At 38.7% G+C, this 24,939-nt stretch overlaps 1 protein-coding gene across 2 annotated transcripts in view; it reads right to left on the minus strand.

The window, feature by feature from the left end:
* Positions 1-24,939, minus strand: part of LOC308662669 (transducin-like enhancer protein 4) — a 183,298-nt gene that overhangs the window by 83,874 nt on the left and 74,485 nt on the right. For both annotated transcript variants that reach the window (XM_081318751.1, XM_081318750.1), the window contains exon 6: positions 17,211-17,285. In XM_081318751.1, coding sequence (XP_081174877.1) covers positions 17,211-17,285 — 75 coding nt within the window. The remainder of the gene's footprint in view (positions 1-17,210; positions 17,286-24,939) is intronic.

A 24,939-nucleotide genomic window follows, 5' to 3' on the forward strand; every position in this document is an offset into this window, starting at 1 on the left:
GTGAAAAATCAGTAAAAGCAGGCACATCTTTGGTTGTTTGGTTGGTTTTTAAATGTAAGTACAAGCACTCCTCTCCATAAACAAGTTTCTACAATGGCTCACATGGAGAACAAAAGCAAGATAAAATATCTAAATTAAATCAGATAAGGATCAAAATACAAATCACCAAGAAAAACAAAGCATATTTGAACAGTGAAAAAATAGAAGAAACTTACACATGAAAAGTGTAAAAAGGAAAAAAAAGGAAAAAAAGGAACTTGGTGCCACAATTACAATAAAGTAGGTATTATATTTAAAGAAAAACAACTTTCTAGATCAGGGGGGGTGTCCAACCTTGGTAACTTTAAGACTTGTAGATTTCAACTTCCAGAATTCTCCAGTCAGCAATTCACTCCTTTGAAAAGCGTGGTTGGCTGGGGAATTCTGGGAGTTGAAGTCCACAGGTCTCAAAGTTACTAAGGTTGGACAACCCTGTTCTAGATCAGGGCTTTTCAACCTTTTCACAGATTGTACCACTTTTAGGGCATGACAATATTTGAGTACCACCAGTGCTTAGCAAGGTGTTAAAAACTTGATGACTAAAAAAGAGGGGGGGGATTTGGGGCTTTTACTGGTTAGATCCATTTGTTGTTATAGAAAAGGCTAGTTTATAATCTTATGGAAAAGTAAAAAGTTGAGGTTCAGTGTTAATGCTTCCTTCCTACTGCAACAGTGGCTCAGAAGTCAATGCCTTTTCTTTTCTTTTTCCCTTCTCCCCCTCACTTTTCCCTTTTTCTCTCACCCTTTGCTCGAAACTCCCCTAGCCCTTTGATAGCAAAAGCCTCTCGCTTATTCTCATTCACTCACATGTTGCTCGCAAAAGCTTCTCTCTCACCCATTCACTCACATGTTGCTCTCAAAAGCTTCTCTTGCTCTCTCATTTACTCACATGTTGCTCGCAAAAGCTTCTCTCGCTCCCATTCACTCACATGTTGCTCACAAAAGCCCCTTGCTCGCTCTTTCACTCACTCACCCTTCGTTTGCAAAGGCCGCTCGCTCACTTTCTCCTCACCGCTTCATTAACAAAAGCCTCTTCACTTTTCTCTGTTTCTCTCTGTGTGTTTTTTCTCTCCCTCTCCTGCCAAACTCTGTTTCTTTTATAGCTTCTCCTTTCTCGGCCCTCCTCCTCCTCCTCTTCTCTTCCAGGTGCACCTGAAGCTCCAACCAGCATGTAGCCACACACGCAGATCCTGGGGCTTCTGCCGAGCCCTGAAGCTCCAGCTGGTCTCCTCCAGGCCTGTGCAGCACCGCTTTAGATCATTCCCTTCCCCGCTACACTTGGCTAGGGGGTGCGTACCACCTGCCAGGTGCTGAAGTACCACCGGTGGTATACACCATCGGTTGAAAAGCCCTGTTATAGGTGATATTAATCCACAAACATAATACTACAACAACAGGAACTAGATTACTGAAAATTTGAATAGTCTATACACTGTATTAGTGTCACCACAAATGAAGCAGCTTTAGAAGGCTTCTTCACCCAACAATCATCAATTTCAAGTTAATAAGAATGAAACAGAGGATAAATAAAATTCACTGAAAAAAAATCGGGATTCATCAAGAATACGTTAAGCCGATTTGCACTGCATACAAAAATACAGTATCAACAGAAATACATAATAACCAATCCTAGGGCCAATCTGAGCCTCCTCCATGCACAGTAAGTGCTATGATTAAATAAGATATATTTTGACATTGTTTACAATGTAGAAACAATGATAACACGAAGTAGGTACCTCATTAAGCCAAGCCTCTTTTTGGACTTCCCATCACAGCAATCTGTGTACGGTATACAACAGGTGGCCAGTTTATTGTACAGCTTTAAAGCTTCAAGCACAGTGTAATAATATAAGCAGAGTCTTTGATCAAACAATAAAAAGCCAGCAAAATAAGTAATCACAGCACAGAGGTCATAGTCTATTACTAATTTACCCTATACCTTCTCTGATTCGGAGAAGTTGGCAGCTCTAAAAACATGCACATTTGGTGGGAATGACTTCACTAAACAGAGTCAGATTTAACCATCCATAATTTGAAGGGAGGGGGGGGGAAATGTGGCTTTCTCTTCCTTCCCTTCCACATCAAATCAAAATGTTCTGAATCAGCAGGCACAATCAAATTCTCTGCCCTAGTACAGATTCAGGAGCAGACACTCTCAACTGGGAGAAATCAAATGAAATCAATGGAGCTATGCCAAATTATGCTAACCAAAAGCCTAGCCTTAATTTTTTAACCTTTGTTTCAGACCAGAGACCCAAAGAGTAAACTCATTTGAAAAGCAAAAGACAAGCCTTTCACACATGGAGACAGAAATCCTTTCCTGTGTTAAGCACCGGTACAAAAATGCATTAGCATTTAGCAGCATGAGCCACAGACCAGTGGCACCGTGGGGATAATAGCATGCACCAATGCTAAGTTTTTATTAGAATGTCTATGCACTTATCTATCCCACATGACCATCCAAAGGTTTCTATTCTCTCCCAAAGCTCAAATTTATCAAGTTAAGATAATGTATTGTCCTTCTATCTGTTACTCTTAGCCTAGCCTGGTGAAAGCTATGGCCGATGGGCTATTTGTTAAAGAAGCAGAAAACCTTACAAAATGGGGGACCCATTGCTTTCTCTTACATGAATCTGGTATCAACATACAACTATTGAATCAGTGAAAAATATAAGCTCCTTCAGCTAATCATTGTGCAATATGAAGGGAAAATTATTATAAAGTTTTTAGCAATTCCGAAACATATTCCAGATCATTAGATTTTAAATTCCTAAAGCAAAACACTGGAAAAAAAATATCCTAGCCTGCCTTAAAATTAATCCAGAATGATGTTTTTTTAAAAATGATACATTCATACATGGTATGTATATATTTCATATTCATATACGAATCAAAAATAGTACAGGCGAAATCATTTAAATCATTTCCTCAGTAATGCAAGTAATATTTAAATAGATTTAATAGCACTGCTCCAAACCAGTGAATTATGAGTTTAAAACCTATTAAAATGTAATGTTTTTTTCCCTGAGCTTAGGGGAAAGAGATTTAAATCCACTGAATTTTAATATTTCAGCTTGAGCTGCAGGAGGTAGAGAAAGTCCAAATGAACTATTCCATCAGCACCATTCAAGCATGAACATTTTAATCAGTTTTACTTCCTTGGAGTTCTCTAACACAGTTTACGCTGTCATTCTGAAAGCACTTAATACAGAGAGTGTGAAAAACCACCAAGGCTTGTTATTGCCTTCACAATTGATAGCAAATAATTTTGCAGGCTTCCTATCATTAAAGTGTCACTGCTAAAAATTGAGGTTCAGCACTTCTGGTGCTAAATTGTATTTTTTGGAACATCACTGCACACCTGGTTTTTACATTTTAGCTATGCTTCTCTCAGTGATAAACAGGTACAGAAATACGTGTCTTCATTTGTGGGCTGCAATATAAATAGTAAAAACTGGAAGGGTCTATTTGTATGTCTGAAATGTATATCATTACATATATCTGTTACTAGTAGCATGCATACAGGAGGAAATAAAAATCAAGAGATCCCAAATGTGGTAAAGAATTATCTATTAAGTTTTGTAAAGGCAGAAATTTGTATATTTTATACTGTGTGCATGGATATAATTTTAAAATATACTAAAAGTTAAGAAAAAGAAAAAAAAAACAGAAAGAAAAAAGAATACAGTATTATGCCTTCCACCCTTAGCCTATCAAATAATTACCATCATAACATTTTCCCCATTCACTTCGTGCCTTTCTAGTCTCCAAATCCCAAAACAATCCATTCAATCTTTTCTTCTTTCAACAATAACAAAAAAAAATCGGTCTTTCAAAAAGATTTTTGTCCTATTTTTTTTTCTCACCAAACTGGTCAGTTTCGCCATTTCTGCAAATTTAGTTAATTTTGTAAGCCACTCTTCCGTTGCTTTTGTATATTTTCCATTGTGTTTTGTACTTTACATATCACTGTTTTGTTTTAAATTGTGAGCCACCCCAGACTCCCTTTTGATGTTGCCAAATAAGTAAATAAATTTCTTGTTAAGGAGTTATGACTGATCTCGGAGATTTTGCTGCTTTTGACTGAATCTAGTGCCAACTAGAATATTCTGTCCCTGAATATACAGAATAACATTTGTGGTCCCACCCAATCTGGATAGTTACCTGTTGTTGTTTTAACATATTTTTAAAGCCATAAAAATGCAAGAATAAAAATAATAAAAACAATTTATACCTCAAAACTGGGGGGGGGACTGTGAAATTAAACCACCCTGAAGGGGGAAAATATCAGCCTTTGTTTGGCGAGGGTAAATATCAATGGGGAAAAGGCAGAGTGACACTCCCTAAAGGTAAGAGTTCCACCTCCCAAAACTTCTATCTGTTTCAACCATCTATCATAGCTCATGGTAAACCACTTCCAAAAATGATGCCAAGAAAACTGCAGAGACTTGTCTAGGGCCTAGGCAATTGACAAGACTCAAGAGTAACTCATAGACACATACATGCAAGAAAGTACCTTATTTCATATTTCATTTTTTATTATTTTCTTTTTTAACCTTTGAATAAATCACACATTCAAACAGCATTCAAGGCCCACGGGGTAATAAAGAAATGGCTGATATTTAATAAGGTTGCCAGTCTTATGAAATGTGATCATCTTTCTTTGAGATCCTGTCAAATTTCAAGCGACAACACTGAAATTTTAAGATTTCAGAAGAGATATTGGCATTCTTTCACACAAGACGCATAGAATTTCAATTCCTTTTCTATTTTCAGAAACCACCATAAGTTTGCCAAATGCTGTAATTTTAACATTTATAGCTGATATGAACTACAGCTTCTTGCTTGCAGCTTAATTCTGAATCTCCTGGAATTTCTTGAGGAGAAACACAATTGTATCAGTTTGCTACAGCTTTTCATCAGGCAAACATTCTCCCTGATTTTAATTTTCTCAGAACCTTTCAACAATACTTCAAACTGACTTGAGAGCAGGTTTGGTGTAGTGCAGGCATGTCAAACTGCCGGGCTGGATGCATCATGATGAAACTGCGCCCTCCCCATTGCCGGCAATGGGGGGAAAGTCGTGATACGTCGCACGATGTCACGTGACATCGCGGGTTTGACATGCCTGGTGTAGTGGGTAAGGCACCAAGTTAGAACCCACTGCACTGTGAATTCTGATCTTGCCTTAGGTATGAATCCAATGTCTTAACCATGGGCCAGCCAGTCTCTCTCAGCCCTAACAAACAGGCAGTTGCAAACCACGTCTGAAATATTTCCAAGAAAACTGCACAGCAACATCCAAGAGTCAAGATCAATTAAAAAAATACATCCACATGGAAAAACCCCAAACCCACAGCTCTTCAGTCACAATTTAATTAGTTGAATAAAAATAAATGGAATGATACAAAAAGTTAATCAGGAAACTATTGGACCTCTGTGTTGCAGGCATTAGAATGCTAGCAGTTTTTGTTCATTCCAAATGTTGGCCCTTATATTTAGGGACAGATTTTGATGTGTTCCTCCAAGAGACATGAAGAAAAATGAAGAAAGCAAAATGGAAACGCCACTCTATCTTGCAGCTTCAGTAAGGAAATACTTTTTACATACTTTAATTGCTCTCCCCAGGAAGAATAATCCCCATATTTACAGGTAATTCTTGATTTACAACCACAATTGAGCCCAAAATTTTTCTTGCTAAGTGAGACAGTTTTTAGTGAGTTTTGTCCCATATTATGATCTTTCTTGCCCCAGTTTTTAACTGAATCACTGCAGTTGTTAAGTTAGTCACACAGTTGTTAAGTGAATCTGGCCTGCTCATTGACTTTGCTTGTCACAAAAGGTGACTAGGTGACCCCAGGACAGTGCAACCATACATCCCATGACCATGGAGATGCTGCATTGGAAATAAATATGAAAACTGGTCATACATCACTTTTTTCAGTGCCTGTTTAACTTTGAACAGTCAGTAAACAAATGGTTCTAAGTTGAGGATTACCTATAAATATGGGGAATTTGAGGACTGTGTGTGTGCGTGTGTGTGAGAGAGAGAGAGAGAGAGAGAGAGAGAAATGATTCTGATAGACAGACAAATAAAGCAGAACTCCGAGGCTTGCAAGTTCCTCAAAGAACATGTTTATTGATACAAAGTATCAGCATATCAAAAGTGAAACCAAGTCTGAATAGACAGGTAACAATCCCCAATACAAAGTTAAGAAATACCACTCTAAAGCTATGCAAGCCACTATGTTCCCCAATATATCTTCTTGGTGGGCTTTTCACGAAATGCCCAGCCTGCAGTCCCGGAAGCAGCCAGTGACCTTGGTTCCCACAGGAGAAAATCTGTTTAGTCTAGCGAAGCACCTGGCAAAGCCCCCTCCCTCCATGCTATGTGTCAACTGAAAATGAGTAGGGAAAATGGCTGCAGCCACGCTCATTTTCAGAGTTGACAGTTGGCTCCTCTTCAGAAAGAAAGAGTCTCCTGCAGGAGAAACAAAAATCAAGTTAGGTATCCCCTCAAGCCTTGAGAGGGTATTTATCATAAAACTTTTTTATCAATCTATCCACCTTCACATTTGTACACTTCACCCATGTAGCCTCTGAACAGAGGTAACCTTTCCACCGGACAAGGTATTGTACCTTTCCCTTGTACAGCCTAGAATCAAGAATACATTTTATCTCATAATGCGTCTCGTCCTCTACCGGCCTTTTGGAATAGGTCTTAAAGTGGATCCTGACACAGGTTTCAAAAGACTGCAATGAAACACTGAACTTTCCCCAACAAACATGGAAATTTTAACTCCACCATCACAGGTTTTATGATCCTGATAATAGGGAAAGGACCAAGGAATTTCAGGCCCACTTCTTTGCTGGACAACTTTAACCGTAGATATTTAGTTGAAAGATAAACTAATTGTCCAACATAAAAAGGGTTTTGAGGGGAACATTGTTTGTCTGCTTGCTCCTTGTAAATCTTGGTAGCTTTGGTCAATGCCTTCTTAGCATTCACCCAAACCCCCTGGAAAGATGTCATCCATTGGTTCAAAGTCTGGAAAGTAGGAGACTCCTGTGGGAACTCAGGCATAGGCACAAAATCTTGACCCATCACTACTTTGAATGGGATAAGACCAGTGCTACTGTGCACAGTATTATTGAAGGCAAAAGGTAAAGGGTCAGCCCAATTAGACTGCTGGTAATTTACATAACACCTGAGGTACTGTTCCACCATTGCACTAGCTTTTTCAGCAGTTCCATTAGTATTTGGATGAAAAGCAGATGAAAGCCCCTGGAAAAACCCAATCAGTTTAACAAACTCCCTCCAGAACTTTGCAGTACACTGGTCCCTTCTGTCAGAATTAATCCTCTTTGGGGTGCCATGGAGTTGGTATATGTGCTTCAAAAAAAGTTTGGTTAGGTTCTGGGCAGAGGGAAGTCCTAAGCAAGTGATGAAATGCACCTGTTGGGAAAATAGATCAATCACAGTCCATATCATAGTGTTTCCCTTGCTCTCAGGTAATTCTACTATAAAATTCATGGCTATCTCCTCCCAAGGCTGAGAGGGGTCGGCCACTTGCTGCAATAAAACTGGTGGTTTCCCAGGATGCTTTTCATGATAGCACAAGGGGCACAACTTTTTATATAACTCTCAATGTCTTTTTTTCATTTTCGGTCACCAGAACTGCCTGCGCAATAGATGCAATGTTTTTAAAAATCCAAAGTGACCCGCTTACTTAGCATCATGACTCCATTGCCACATCTGGAGTCTGAGGCCTTCTGGGTGGTGTAACTTAGAACCTTTCCAAGTTAATCCCCCTTAAAGCCAATATAGGTTTGTTATCTTTAAACCAGGCATCAGTCTCTAAATTCTCCTTTAATTCCTTTAGCAATCAATTGTCAGGACCAGCAGGGGGTCTCTGTGTGTGTGATCTGGTTGTTATTTGAGAAGCAGATTGAAGCAGAGGAATAATGGAGTTAATTACTTCCTCTTGATTGCTCTTGAACTGAGGCATTCTAGACAAGGCATCAGCCAAAAAGTTCTTGCCTCCAAGAAAATATTTTAAAGTGAAATTAAAACAGTTGAAGTATTAAGCTGATCGAACTTGCTTGGGGGATAATTTGTGGAGGGTCTTGAGAGCCTCCAAATTCTTGTGATCAGTCCATACCTCAAAAGGTATTTCCCCTCAATCCAAGAAATGATGCCATATCAGCAAAGCCCAATGAACTGCAAAAGCCTCTTTCTCCCAAACTGCCCACCTCCTTTCAGTCTCAGTTAATTTCCAGGAAATGTAAGCACAAGGTTGTTACTCTCCTCTGTGGTTTTTCCGTAAAAGAACAGCATCCATGGTCACGTTGCTTGCATCAGCTTGAACAATGAACTGTTGTCTGGGGTCATTGTGTTTAAGGAATGGTTCAGCTACAAAGAGTCTCTTTAATTTTTCGAATGCTGCCTGGCACTCTAATGACTATTGCAATGGCTGACAAGGTCGGGGTCTGTGTGTGTTCCCCCTTTGCCTGTTTTGAGTAAATCGGTGATTGGCATGGCTATCTCTGTGAAAGAGGGAATAAATTAATGATAAAAGTTGGCAAACCACAGAAAACTTTAAAGCTGTTTGTGGGTGTGTGGGGGTTGCCATTCTAGAACTGCTTTGACTTTGTCAGGGTCCATTTCTATCCCCTCATTCAAAATCTGATATCCCAGATCAGGGGTGTCAAACTGCCGGCCCACAGGCTGGACACGTCATCCAGAAGCCACGCCCACCCCATTGCCAGCAACGGCAAAATAGTCCAGATACATCTCGCAAAGTCATGTGACATCACGAGTTTGACATGTCTGCCCCAGATAGTCAAGACATGTCGAGTGAAATTCACACTTTGACAGTTTTGCATATAGTTTGGCTTTCAACAGCTTCCTTAATACTTCACGGACCAACTTGATGTGTTTATCCATGTTTACAGTGTAGATAAGGATGTCATCAAGAAAAACCAAAAACCGCTTGTATAAATGATTATGGAGCACTTGCTTTATCAATTGCATAAATATAGCAGGGATCCCTTGCAATCTGAAAGGCATCACTTTAAATTGGAAAGTCCCCAAAGGTCAATTAAAGGCTGTTTTCCATTTGTTCCCCTCCCTAATCCGGATCCGATAATAAACTTCTCTTAAATCCAGCTTGGTAAAAAATTTCCCTTTAGCCAGGTGGGCATAACACATCCTTCATCAGTGGAAGGGGATATGTATTTCCCATACTGACAGCATTGAAAGACCTGAAATTGATGCATAATCTAAGAGAGCCATTTTTCTTTTCCTTGAAAAGCACAGGAGCGGCCACAGGTGATTTGGCTGGCTGAATAAAACCTCTAGCTAAGTTTTTATCAATGTACTCTCTTAGTTCTTTCATCTTTTTGGGTACCATAGAGTACATCCTTGGTTTGGGGAGCTTGGCAACAGGCAGAATTTCAATAGCACAGTCCGTAGTCTGGTGTGGAGGGAGGATGACACATTCCTTCTCACTAAAGGCTTCTGCCAAATCTCAGTACTCAGTAGAGACAGATTGAATTCCTGGCAGCTTTTCGGCTACAATTTTTAGGATTTCACAGGACTCCCCATGAGTTTCGCAGATAGCCAGTGTCTTTGTTTTATCATCAGTATCAGATGGGGAGATCCTGTCCCCAGTCTTAATTTGTGTATTCCCTCCTCCCACCAGATGTGAGGATGCCATTTGTCAAGCCACGCTAGTCCCCAAATTATTGCTTCAGTCATCTTCGGAACCACCACAAAATGGATGTTATCCCAATAACCGATCCATTTCTAAACATACAGGTTTGGTTAGGTGCGTGGCAGGGGCACCCCCTGCTCAAACCCCATGGGATGAGGCAATAGCTTGGCTCAGATGCCCAGTTTCAGTACACTGGGTAAATTAATTAAGCACTGAGAGCACCCTGACTCTATTAGGAAACTCAGGATACATGAGAGCCCCTTCTGGGCACTATCAGTCTGGCAGGAATGGCAAAAGGGGGAATGGGTCGATTCACCATGGGGTCCTCCTCACTTTCCTCGTCGCTGTTGTACAGTGCTGGTATCTGCTGCAGCTCCTCTTGGGGCTTGGCTTCAAGCTTGGTGGGAGGGGAGGCTTTGATGCCCAGGCCTTGACGTGCCCAGTTGGTTTTTTCTCTTCCCCCTCTGGGAGCTCTTCATGGCTTTGGGGCAGCAACTGGCATGCTCCTGGGTTGAAGGTGAGGAGCGGGGCACTCCACAGCACGATGATCCAATAGCACTTGATGGGAGCCCTGGCTGGCGCTTGGGAGACTCTGGAGGCTGTAGAGGCTTGGGGATATCAGCCATAGAGGCATTTCTCTTGGATACATGGTAGCTTGGGTTAGGAAGTGCTTGACTTTGGGGGCAGTCCAGTTTGATATTTAGTGCCACTGCCATACGGTAACACTCACGTAATAGATTGGGAAAACTTCAAATGATGCAGGTTTGAAGCAAGTCGCGATGTAATTAGACCAGTGACTGTTCAGGCCACTGTCCCAACCAGTTAGCAACTCTTCTGAATTCATGGACATACTCCTTTGTGGGGCGACCTCTTTACCTCAGGTGTTGGATTTCTTTCTTGGCCATCAGGACTCGGGATTCATATTCAAACTGACCCCTCAGTTGCTCCATGAATAGATTAATGTCATGCAATTCAGGAGCCCCCTCATCATGGAGGTTGGACACCCAGTCGGCTGCTTCCCCCTCTATGTTTGCAGCTACCACATTCACCATCATAGCCCCATCCAGGTAAGCCTAAGCGTAGCGATCCAAATGATCCCACACTTGGTTTAGGAAGGTCAACTTCTCGGGATCCCTATCAAAGGTGGGCTTGATGAGAGGTGCCTCAAATCTTGGCAGGGCCACCTGCACCTGCTGCTGGGCTTGGGTGGCTTACTGGTCCTAGGGACATGGCCAAACCACTCTCTGGACTTCTCTTGGCTGGGCTCTGGAATTGGCATCCTGAGGCTGTGGCAACGAGCTTGGCTGGGATACAGGGCTCGGTATTGCAGCTGGTTGTGGGGTGGGCAAAGCAGCACAGGCTCCAGCAGTTGGGCTGGAATTCCGACAAGGGAAAGGAAAAGATGGGTAGTTTTTGGCATTTCTCCCCACTGCATCCACCTCCTAGGCAATAGGAATCGTATCTTTTACCTCCAACTGGCCGAACTTCTCCTTCAGCTGTTCAAGCGAGGGGCTGTGGACTGCTGACTGAAATCTCCACTCTCCAGAATCATCCCATCCCATCGAGCCCTTTCCTTTCTTGCCATCCACAGACGAAGAACCCTCAGACAGCACCAATAAAAGCTCCTTTCCAGTGGTTACAGGAGTGCTTCTGTGCTGAGGAGCAGCCTCATCTTGGTTTTGGGCCGAGTCCCTGCCAGTGACATCTCCTTGATGGCTGGAATGCCAGCCTGTGCTCCAACAGCCTGAGTCCCATAGCTGCTAGCAACAGCTTCAACTTTCTCCTCCATCTCAAGTCTTCCCCGAGTCTTTACCGCTCTCCCAAAAGTGAGTGGTTGGTGCCCAGCACCCCAGAAAACGAAGTTTTTAGGACACTTGGTTTAATGTCATGGTTCGAACAGAGACAAATAAAGCAGAACTCCGAGGCTTGCAAGTTCCTCAAAGAACATGTTTATTGATACAAAGTATCAGCATGTCAAAAATGAAACCAAGTCTGAAAAGACACGTAACAATCCTCAATATGAAGTTCAGAGATCCCACCCTAAAGCTGTGCAAGCTACTATGTTCCCCGATGCATCTTCTTGGTGGGCTTTTCATGAAATGCCCAGCCTGCAGTCCCGGGAGCAGCTGATGACCTTGGTTCCCACAGGAGAAAATCTGTTTAGTCTAGCGAAGCACCTGGCAAAGCCCCCTCCCTCTGTGCTGTGTGTCAACCAAAAATGAGAAGGGAAAATGGCTGCAGCCACGCTCATTTTCAAAGTTGATATATGTGTGTGTTAAACTTTCCAGAAATTTGAAAAAAAAATAATACTTGAAACAATTTGTTTCCGCCAGTAACAGTGATTCCTATTCACATCCTCATAAGTCTTCTGTTTACCCTCTACCCTAGGTTGACAAACTGCATCTTTGTGCAGCCAGTTCCCAAACCAGATTTCTGTAAAAAACAATAAACACACACATACAGACTAGCCCCAGCTCATTTGAAATAAAAAAAAATCTGATTTAAAACTAAAGAATGTGTACTGTTCCAATAATGTGTGACTTTTCCATTCCTAAACCATAATCATAGAGATAAGACTAGCTGATTTCATTGCTTTTACTGTAATAAGTGTAAAACTTTACTAATATTTTACTGTAATCAATTAACATGCTAGGAATCTACAGCAATATTATAATTATAAGTCTGATTAATTTCCATAGTTCACTTTTTAGACTGCCCCATAACCCCTACAAATTTACTTTGGATTTATGGAACTCTTCAGATCAGAGGAACAGGCGGATTTGGAATCAATTAAAAATAATAATAATAAAAAATTCTGAATTTATCCTGAGCAAGTTTCTTCTGAATGGTCAACTTGTTTTGTGAACCGAAATAATCCTTCTATATCAAGAAAAACTCAAAACCAAATAATTATATATAAGCTGTTCTGAAAATGTGAAGAAACAAAAGAGGAACACTAATATTACACATCAAATCTGATCATGAAAACTGCCTCAAGTTGAGTTCTATTCCTGGTGACTCTACAGACAATAGAGCAAAATAGCTTCTGCAGTAATAACAATTGCTATGTTTTCACCAATAATTGTTGCCTTCATCTTAAAGCCAGCCTCCAATCATTTTTCTTCCTCAAAATAAAAAAAGGAACAGCTAATATTTAACTTCTGTCAATCTGTCAGTAATTTTCAACAGAACATAACCTGCGAAAGAAGTCATTATAAGTGTTTCATTCCATTAAACACAACTAGTTTACTGTCAAGTGAACAAGCCATCTCTCCATATTTCAAGTTCACTTTGGCACTCCACATTTAAATAGCATGGATCAGTGATTTGCTTCATTTACCAATGAAGGGAGAATATTGTAAAGTTAACAAGGTGTTTCATTGATTTTCATGAAATTTTAACATCAGACTATGAAGGATCGATAGCATGCACATTCAAACAGGATTGAATTCCTTTAAACAAATTCTTGATTAGTTTTGTATTTTTCTTTCATACATTTTTAACCATATAGAACTATACTTTTAAAAAACTTACGGTTCTAATTATTGTTTTTCTGGATTAAAAAATATATATGCTCAAAGCAATGTATAGAAGGAATATCATTGGTTTTATATATATATATATATATTTGGGGAAATTCATGGCATTATTAAATATCCTTTAGGACTCTTTTTTTGGTGGGAGGGGGTTTAAATAAGCATGCCAAATAGAAAGTATTCTCCACTTCCAAGTCCAGTAGATATGCTGGATTTCAACTACCATGACGTTCCAGATAACAGTGAGGAGTTGTACACCAGATCTGAAGGGCAACAGATTAGGGATGACCCCATTAATTAGAGAATCTAAAACCTAACTATTTGTAAAATCAGTTTTGGAGATATCCGCCAGAATAGATAGACTTGCTAATGCAGTTTAGAGAAGATGCTAACTGATTCTAAAGTATAATTTTCATATGAAAAAACATACCATGCTACATACATCCAAGATCATACACTACAGACTCCCTGATTAAAACAATGCCCAGCTATTTTAATTTTAATGCCTAAAAATCAAAGTGAAGCTAAGCTTGCACTTTTGATAACTTATGCTGAAAAGAATTACATTACAATGACATTTAGCAATTTATTTTGTCCAAATAATATTTAGATAAAGATAGTTTTATTAGATAACAAAAACTAATTGGAAAATTATTCATCTTCTAGTCTCCCTATTGGAATGTAAAAACATACAGCAAATCTTGTTCATGATTCTGTACAATCTATTCTGTCTGATTCACCCCTTTCTTTCTAAGGGGCACTTCAGTGGACACGTAAGGTTACTTTCCCCTCATTTATATTTTTTAATTGACTGCTGAAATTTTCTTGTGTTCAGAAGGATAGGAAAAAGTCCTCCAAACAACTTATTAAGAAAAAAACAAGTCTTGCTTTTACAGTATTGTTGGCCATGATTAGCAAGTACTCCTATTTTCTTCTTAAAAGTAAGAAGCATAAATGGAGAAATAGCTTCACAACAGATTGATTATTCGGCAACTCTTATCCACATCTTCACTCAACAATTTGAATTTTAATGAAAGTAAATGGAATAATTAGCATTTCAAAGTGTGTTTGATATGCTGCATTTTCTAAAAGAGCGACTTTTCTGTACATTCTGTATGGAAAGGGAAAAAGACAGAAGTGGGGGGAAAAACTAACAAAGGCTATGGTCTTCATTACGGTAACCTAAACAGCCAGCCCTAACTGAATAATTACAGACATCAATCATGGACTATTATTGATATTTTTCTACCTGTACTTTATGATTCTTCTGAATAAGGTTTTTTTTTTCCAATTTGCTAGAAGTGAATCACACAATACAAAAAAAAACACCCTTAAAAAACCATAGAGGGGTATTCAACGTTGCTTAACGACGCTAAGACCAGCAACTCCATCTCAAAACAAAGCTGTTGTTAAGTGAAATATCATGTGATCACCCTGTTGAACATATTACAGCAGTTCCAGGGGCGGTTGTTTAGGGAATCGCCCACAATCATTAAGCAAGATATCATGTGATCATGACTTGTGATTTCCTGCTAGCTTCCTCACTGACTTTGTTTATCAGAAGCTGGCTGGGCAGACTGCAAATAGAAATCATATGACTGTGGGAAACATTATAAATATGTGGTGGTTGCCAAGCATCCACATCGCAATTATGTGACCACGAGGATGCTGCAACCATCATAAATATAAGAACCAGCCACAAGTCACATTTTTCAGCACCATCATAACTTCCAACAGTTGCTAAATGAATGGCCATTAAGCAAAGACTACCTGTATTAGCTAAATGGTATTTTTCATGCTCTGTATAGAGAAAGAAGCTTTTTTGGCCACATAGGAACAATAACATTTTATGTCAAAGTTAATATACAAGGTTGAAAAATCTCATCTCATGCCAGTTCTTAAACAATCAAAAGTCAATATAAACTTAATGGCAAATGGACCCTAAGAATTACACTGCATGATATGTCAGTTCTGAAGACCACTTACTTCAGAGGAAAACTGATGATTTTCAGAATTCAAATAGTTCTACACGGGGGTGACAGTTCCAAGCTGTTGCTAAAGTTCTGGTTACAACTGAACAACATCCTGTATAAACTGATTGCCTTTGGGGCAGAGGTAGGCAACCTTGGCTCTTTTATGACTCGTGGTCTTCAACTCCCAGAATTCCTGAGCCAGCATGGCTCAGGAATTCTGTGAGTTGAAGTCCACGAGTCATAAAAGAGCCAAGGTTGACTACCCGTGCTCTGGGACCTGTGGCTTTTTGTGCTGTATTGAACATACTGTGTACGTTTTCTCAGCCTCTAGGAGTTATACAGTCTTTCAACATACCCTTTAGAGACCCCTAGAGCCCTTCCACAATGGGTAGGACCCAAAAGTTTGGTCTTTTTTGGGGGGGTTGATTTGCACTTTTTGGCTCTCAAAACATTTAAAGGAACAAAATAGATACAAAATAGATTTTCAAATATTTAAGACACCCCTCTTACCCTTCAAACTTCTCACTTCCCACAAAATGGGCTTTTATTCTGTCCAGTTTAGTAATGCAACTTTCAACCTGTTGCATAAAATTAGATGTGACCCTTTCGCCAATAAACTGCCCATGAGTTGGATGTAATTTTCAAATGCAAGAAGCTGAATTTGCAAGAAAGCTTACACATACACACACATACACAACATATGCATGCACACACCTCCAGTCCAAAGCTCACTAGATATGGCTATACAGTCCAAAATATAATTATTTTACTGCAACGTTACCCACTTATACCATCGTGCCAAATTACAAGAGGCCATCAAAGCCTCATTGTAATGGGGAATAAGTTAAAATACTTAATTGTATGGTTCCAGATAAAAGAATACAATTCAAAGTTGCAATATGCTTTCCTGCAACATCCTAATAAAGCAGCCCAGCCATTTATGGCCTAATGGGCTTAGAATCATCACTCTAGGTTTTTTTGGTATGTCAAACTCTTCCTTCTAAGGTCCATGTACTAATTCTTCCTCTGTTTGTGTTTAATGCACCTTGTGAAAACTGTTAGACACACAGAATATGAAATGTTTGGAGAACCTTGTCTGAAACGCATTAAAGATTCTCCACAGATGTTATTTTTTGGACTTTTTTTTTCTTCATTCACCAAAGGCATCCACAACCATAAACAACTTGTGTGGGCGAAGAAAAAAAAGAAGAAGAAAAAAACTAGTCTGATCTGAGGGCCAAAATATACAGATGCATTTGCTGTAGTTGATAGTTTGTTCCTCTTAAGAGATGTTGTCTTGCATTAATGTTTTATCATGCTTTGATATGGAATTTTTACAGTTAGCCACCCTGAGAGTTTTGGCTTGAGCAATAGATTTAGTTTGAAAAATAAATGGATGATTAAATGCAGAATATGAGAGACACAAGGCTTCTGCAAATCCTCTTATCTTATGCACGATTCTTCACTGTGGATGCCGCTGCATGTTCACATTTCTGCATTCCAGATTGATACCACAACTGATCCTGTACACTGCTAGCAAAAGTGGACACCTCAGGTAAATAAAGGTGTGTATGTATGTGTGTGTGTGTGTGTGTGTGTGTGTACATCTGTTGTAGATACAATATCAAATTAATAATCATTTTCTAAATTTATACTCATTTATAAAGTGCAGTAGGGGAAATGAAAGTGAGACATGGTCAATGGCAGACCTGATTGCAAAGTGGAAGTCAGGAAATTTCCATTGTCCAGTTTATGTTTGACCAAACAGCCAATTAGTTGCAAGTGCAGCAGTGCAATATAACCAAATTATTAAGTCCAATGGTTTCCAATGCGTTGTTATTATTACTACTATCATCTAGGAGGACTAACAACAAAAACATTGTTTGGGTAAAAAAAAAAGGAATGTGAGCTAGTTTTTAAAAGACTAAAATGGAAAGACCACATACCCCAATGATTGCGTTCAGTTCTGCCATGGTCACTTGCTTGGCACGTTCCACAGCCTGCACCACTTGTTGCTGGTGCTATAAATGAAGATCAGAAACAGAATAAAATTATTTGCTTTCTAGTGAATTAAGCACAGATTTTCCTAATTCCTTTTCCCTCCTCTAAAAATAAACTAAGAACGTTTTCAGACTACATGCAGGCTTGAAATAATATGTGCCTTCAACAGCAAGAATTCTAGGTGGACTAATCAGATAGGTCAAAGTGAGGGTTTATTTTATCTAAATTAAGGGATTATAATTGGAATTCAATATCCATTTTACTTCCCAGACAGAAAACTCAGCTAATTCAATATAAGCAACAGCAATTAATCCTTTACTCCAAAAATAATTGTCTTGGGTTGCAAGAACAACTGTCTGGGCTGAAGACAGCAGAATACCGTGAACAAAACAATGTGTTTGGAAAAGAAGGAGTGTGTTAGACCCTCATTAGCAGTTCACTATTCGGAAAACGAAAACTCGAAAACAAAACGTTAGTTCTTATTCTCTGCTATTCAGATATCCGCTTGCTTCTTTGGCTTCAATATTGTTCAATTTGTTCCAGCCTTGCTATTATTTATGCAACAAAAGAATTAATCAAGAACTTGAGCAACTGAAAGGCAAGAAAAATAGAAAGAAGTGGAAGAGCAAGAGAGCATAGCTTAAACATCCTGACATTATTCTGAACGTAAAATGTGCTATATTTAAGATTATTACAACTGTAAAGAAGAAACTCAACTACAGGAATTTACATGTAGAATCTTTGCTCATCTTTCAATCGTTTTGGTCTCTGTGAAGTTTAAGGTATCCATTTTAAATGTGTTTCTCTGAAATGTATATTGTACACTAGCTAACCAAATAAAATGTTCAGATGTTCAAAATGTTTTGAACACGAAATGCTCAACATTCTCCCTTTCCAAATGGGAATTAGGATAAAAAGTGATAAGTAATCTAAAGTTGAATTGATGTGGGATTATTAAATATTACGTTGCTTTAACTCTTATGAACTCTCCTACCTTCCAAGAACTGCAGAATCTACAGTTTTATAAGGAGTCTGACAATTATTGTGATAAACAATTTTAGTTCCATTAAAGAACTACAGTTTCCTCTCATCTATGGTTCAGAGCCATAACAGACATACACAGTTTGTTTCATAAAGATCAGTTAGAAAGAGCATATGTTTAGTTAGAAAATGTGATTTGATGATCAATATTTATCCAAAAGCTAAGAAGAGTATTTCACAAAATAGATTTAAAGCCTTACAAGACCAGAACAACAGAAGGATTTTCATCTAGGGGAACGATACTTCAAGAAGAACGACGAGGTTACTAGCTAAACTGATAGAAGAAACAAAATTTTCCATCCGCCAGATGCTAGGATAACTCGTTTTGCCCTACTATCACCATCAGAAGGAAGGAAAGGGTAAGCATGCTTAAGTCTTTTAAGAAAAGAAGCAACTGAGCATATGGCATCCTTATCAGACATGCTGAGAAGAGGAATGAGGAACTGTTTTATATGTGAGGGATCTATACATCAGACAACTGCCCTGTAAAGATCTACAGCTCTACTACTTCCAAGAACTTAATAGAAATACCGAGCTTGTTGATTACTTACTTTGCCAAAGTAAGTAATCAAGGCAGGAAGAACCATTTCTCTTTCTCGTGAGCTGCTTCTATAGAGTCCTGCTTCAATTTATTCTTTGTTTTTTAAAATTTTATTCTTTATATATTTATTTATTTATTTATTTTGCCTCCAAAAGAGGACTTATTTTTGTGGGGGAGGTCTTTTCCACTTACCTCGCGGTGGTGGCACTAACAGCCCCGCCCAGCCAGCCCACTTCTGCAGCCAAAAGAGCAGCTTCATTCTGCAGCTGAGAATGGAGCTTGGGCCTGCATTTTGCCATCAGAGGCCTTTCCGGAAGACCTGTGCAGCTAAGGAATGAGCTAAAGATTGAATCCATACCTTGGTTCTTGGCTGCAGAGGCCTTCTGGAAAGGCCTCTGATGGCGAAATGCAGACTGGAGCGCCATTCTCAGATGCAGAATGAAGCTGCTCCTTCCAGTGAGATAAGTGTCAATCCATGGGAGCCTTGGCTGCAATGGCAAGCTCCACCACCACCCCGCCCTAGCTTGGAGTGCACCTCATCCCAAAACTAAGGCTTATTTTCGGGGTAGGGCTTACTTTTAGGGAAACACGGTATAGCCCCTTTATGATCTCTAGCAGTTATTTGTACAAATAAGCCAATGGATAGAGCTTATAAACCAATAATTATTGAGTGCCTGCAAATAAAATAATATAGATACAGCAGACAAATGAGAAATCTGGTAGAATAATGAAAAACAATGAAATGCTGTTATTCCAGAGTAGACTGTATTAGTAAAATAGATCTATTGCAGGGGCATTGCTCTATACATCAAAAACCTTACAGGAAACATATTTATCCAGAGAATTCCTCAAGAAGAAATGTAGACACCCCCCTCCCCCAAAAAAGCATACATTATTAAGCATTATTTGTTTGTTTCAAAATAAGATTAAAAAGGAAGAAAAAGTAGGAAACGGGGGAAAAATGGTGGGCCTGAAGCTAAGTTAAAGCTGGCCTAGGTTTATTTAGGCAGAACACTACCATGGATTACTAGAAATGTAAACTAAACTGGGCAATTGTGGGGGGGGGGAGATAACATCCTGAAAAAGACAATGAATATATTGTCATTTCTGTTTCCTAGAATATTACATGAGTATATACAAGAGATCACCAGGAATGTTCCTAATTATTCTGAGTCATGTTGAGTTTAAAATATAATTAAAATACAAAACTTCCAGTTACAAATTAAGATCTGTTTAATCACAAACAATTTCAAAGAACTGACGTAAGACTACATACACCAGACATGTCAAACACAAGGTCCGGGGGCCAGATCCGGCCCATGAAGTGGTTTCATGTGGCCCGCGAAGCCATCCTGGAAACAGTGAGGGAATGGCCCCCACTGCCTTGGCCCTGGCCCAGAGACCCTCCTCCTGCCAGAGACCCTCAGATCTGTCCCACTCCTGTCCAGGCCCCCATAGGCACCCTTGATGCGAACGATGTAGAGCTGGCCATGCCCACCCAGTAGGCCATACGCACTCTAGCCACGCCCACCCAGCAGGCCATGCCCACCCAGGCCACACCCACCCGGCCCCCTGAGGGCACCGCTATGCTGATGCGGCCCTCAATGAAATTGAGTTTGACACCCCTGACATACACAGAGAGAATGTGTTTAAGTAAAATGGAATTCCACAAAGCATGAACAAATGCAACCAACTGCCAGTGAAGGTTAAATAGTAAGAAAGGCACATTTAAGCTGGAGACATCTTGCCTTGATTCTAGAAATTCTAAGTTTACTAGAACTATAGCAATTAGTTTAATACAAACAAAAACTTTCATATAAATCTTTACTGTTGAAGATGTTTCATAAAATTTCTTTTCTTTTTAAACTCATATTTACCAGCATCATTGGAGGGTAAAAAAATAAAGGCAATAGAAATGTACTGTTTGATTTTGCTATTGTGAGATGCTGGCCAGACATTCCCTGTAATCATAGTGCCACTGTTTGCCAAAAATGATCCCTACTGTTATAAATAATTGCTAATTCCTTCATCTTGTCCTACCTAGCTTATCCTCACCTACTATTGTGGTTATGTCCACACCTGGAAAATGAAAAGAAAAAAAAGGCGAAGATCTGCCGGATATGATGGCAGACTTAATGGCAAAGGTGCTTGGCATAGGGAAAGATGAAATGTTGGCGGAAATTGACGAGACGTTTAGGGTTCAAACTAATTATGCGAGGAGACATAATCTCCCGAAGGAAGTACATGTAAGGCTGGTCAAAAAATCAATTTGGGATGAACTATTACATAGATCAAGAGAAGAGCCATTAGACTTTGGAGGACAACAGATAACAGTTCTCAAACAAATACCTAAAAGGATGAGGGATTTGAGATGTGGTTACCAATTTTTAACATCGAAATTGATTAGATATAATGTGAATTTTAGATGGTTAACCCCCGAAGGTATTTTAGTCACATGGCAAGATAGAAGGTACAGATTGGATTCAATAGAGAAGGCAGAAGATTTCTATAAACTCCACTTTAACAATGAAGATGAAGTAGAAGTAGAAGATCAAGATGGAAGGGATGTACGAGAAAGAGATGTAAGAAGGATAGCCATAGAAGGGAAAGTATTGGGAGCAGAGGACAGAGGAAATAAATTTGGAGAGACTATAGAGATACATGGAGGTAGAGATAAAGACGCGAGAGAGCCCCGGACTACGAGAAGCACAAAACCTAGATATAAGTAAAATAAAGGGAGAAGAATGTAGGATTTTGTCCCTGAATATTAATGGGTTAAACTCGCCAATGAAAAGACGGAATTTTTTTAACAAACTGATTTGTCAAAAAATAGATTTAATTGCAATTCAGGAAGTTCATATAAAGGAACAACAAAAATATCTGTTAGATCAACCAAAACTAGGAAATCTATTTGTCTCATTAGATCGACAAAAAAAGAGGGGGGTGGCATTATACGTGAATGAGAAATTGGTAGCTAAACAAATTTATAATGATAGAGAGGGTAGAATATTGATAGTCGAGGTAGAAATAAACTATAGGAAGGTGATGATTGTAGAAATATATGCCCCAAATGGAAATCAAGAACAGTTTTTTAAAGCATTACATAATAAGATATGTAGTATACACTATGATGAGATTTGTTAGGAGATTTTAATGCCATTTTAGATAACAATTTGGATTATAAGGGTAATAAGACCAGGAAAAGGAAAAGAAGAATATTACCTAGAACCTTTTTTAAATTGGTCAAAGACTTAATCATCCAGGATATATGGAGGGAAAGGAACCGTGAGGCTAGACAGTATACATACTATTCTAACCGACATAGTTCATGGTCCAGGATTGACATGGTGTGGATGTCAAAGGAAATTAATTCCAAGGTTGAAGAGTGTGTATAGAGACAAGCACCTGGGCAGACCACAAAACTATGAAATTTAGTTGGAAAGCCCCCCCCCCAAAAAATAACTAGATGACTATACAAAGTTCAATTTTAAAAGAAGATGACTTTAGGTTAAAGATAGAGAGAGAATTAGATTTCTTCTTTAAGGAAAACAAAGCTGAAGATACCTCCATACAAAATAATTGGGATACAGCCAAGGAGATTATGGGAGGGGTAGCAATGGCATATATGGCAAAAAAGAATAAGGAGAAAAAAACAACAGAAAAGGTTAGAAGGGCAATATAAAAGATTAGAAAAAAATACTCCAACAGGAACCACAAAAAAGAATGCTAAACAATTAATGGATTCAATTAAACATAAACTTAATATTTTAGACAAAGAGAAATTAGCACAACAGATGAGAGGTATAAAACAGAACTTCTTTGAAAATGCAAATAAACTGGGCCGATGGCTTGCATATAAATTGAAAAAACAAAAGGAGAAAAGTTGGATTAGTAAATTATGTGATGATAAAGGGAGATTACACTATCAAGAAGAGGAGAAATAGATTATACCCCAGGAATTTTATGAGCAATTATATAAAGATGATAGTCAGGAAATTTAGGGGAAAGCGGAGGATTGTTTCCAAAAAGCCAAACTACCTAAAGTCACAGAGGAAATTCGAAATATGTTGAATGAAGGAATTAGGATGTCTGAGGTGATTACGGCTATTAATAAACAAAATAATAATAAAGCATCGGGTCCTGATGGACTCCCGATAGAAATTTATAAGGAACAACAAAATATTTAGCACTTATTGGAGGTGTTCAATGCGGTCTCAGAAGAAGCAAAAATTCCTAAGTCATGGTCTGAGGCAAACATAGTTCTTATCCCAAAAGATAATGCCGATCATACATTAATTCAAAATTACAGACCTATATCTCTACTTAATTCTGACTACAAGATATTTACAACAATCTTACCAGAGCGACTAAAGAGGTTCCTAAATGAGTTTATATATGTGGACCAGAATGGTTTCCTTGCTAAAAGGCAAACTAAGCACAACATTAGGGTAATATTGGACAAGTTAGAATATTATAAATCACATAGCGTACAACAGATGGTGTTATTTTTGGATGCCCAGAAGGCCTTTGATAATGTTAAATGGTCGTTTTTATATCAACAACTTAGATATATGGCTATGGGCGAAAAATTTATAAATATAATAACGGCAATTTATACTAATCAGGAAGCAAAAGTAATTATAAACGGGGAAACATCTAGGAAATTTCAAATACAAAAGGGAACACGGCACGGCTGTCCCTTATCTCCATTACTGTTTATATTGACATTAGAAGTCCTAACGAGGATAATTAGAAATGAACCACAGATAAAAGGATTAGACATTAAAAAGGAAACTTTCAAACTTCAAGCATTTGCGGATGATTTGGTCTTCATCATGGAGGACCCACAACATTCGGGTCCAAAATTGTTGGAAGAACTAGTTAAATATGGTGAAGTTGCGGGACTGAAAATAAATAGGAGTAAAACCAACTTGATTGTCAAAAATATGACCAATAAACAGAAAGATAATTTGGTTAGAACTATGGACATAGAAATAGTTAAGAAAATAAAATATTTAGGAATCACCATCACAGCTAGATGCACTTTACTTAAAGAAGACAATTACGATAAAATTGTCAAACAAATAAAAGGTGATTTGGAAAGATGGGGAAATTTGAGTCTTTCATTTCTGGGGAGAATTGTGGTGATTAAAATGAATGTTTTGCCTAAAATCTTGTTCTTGTTTCAAAATATTCCAATACAACTTGATTCAAAAATTTTTTGAAATCTGAATAAACTGTCATTAAATTTTATTTGGCAAGGGAAAAAACCAAGAATTAAAATGAAATATTTGCAGGATGCAAAGGAAAATGGGGGATTTGGATTGCCAGTCTGGGAAATATATAATTAATAATAATAATAATAATAATAATAATAATAATAATAATAATAATAATAATAATAATAATAATAATAAGAATAAGAAGAAGAAGAAGAAGAAGAAGAAGAAGAAGAAGAAGAAGAAGAAGAAGAAGAAGAAGAAGAAGAAGAAGAAGAAGAAGAAGAAGAAGAAGAAGAAGAAGAAGAAGAAGTTGGAAGGGACCTTGGAGGTCATCTAGTCCAACCCCCTGCTCAGGCAGGAAACCCTATACCATTTCAGGCAAATAGCTGTCCAGTCTCTTCTTAAAAACCTCCAGTGTTCGAGCATTCACCACCTCTGGAGGCAGGTTGTTCCACTGGTTAATTGTTCTAACTGTCAGGAAGTTTCTCCTTAGTTCTAGGTTGCTTCTCTCCTTGACTAGTTTCCATCCATTGCTTCTTGTCCTGCTTTCAGGTGCTTTGGAGAATAGCTTGACTCCCTCTTCTTTGTGGCAGCCCCTGAGATATTGGAACACTGCTATCATGTCACCCCTCACTCTTCTCTTCGTTGAACTACACATACCCAATTCCAGCAACCGTTCCCTATATGTTCATGCCGCAGCATTAAATTGGATTAGAGAATGGATAATTCTGAAGAACATAAGATTACTAACTTTAGAAGGCTATGATTTACTATTTGGTTGGCATGCTTTTCTATGGACTGAGAAACAAGGATTATTTCTACATTTTAAAAAACATCGGATTAGACAAGCGTTATTTAATATTTGGAACA

Source organism: Vipera berus (assembly GCF_964194415.1).
Source record: "Vipera berus genome assembly, chromosome: 2".
Lineage (NCBI taxonomy): Eukaryota > Metazoa > Chordata > Lepidosauria > Squamata > Viperidae > Vipera > Vipera berus.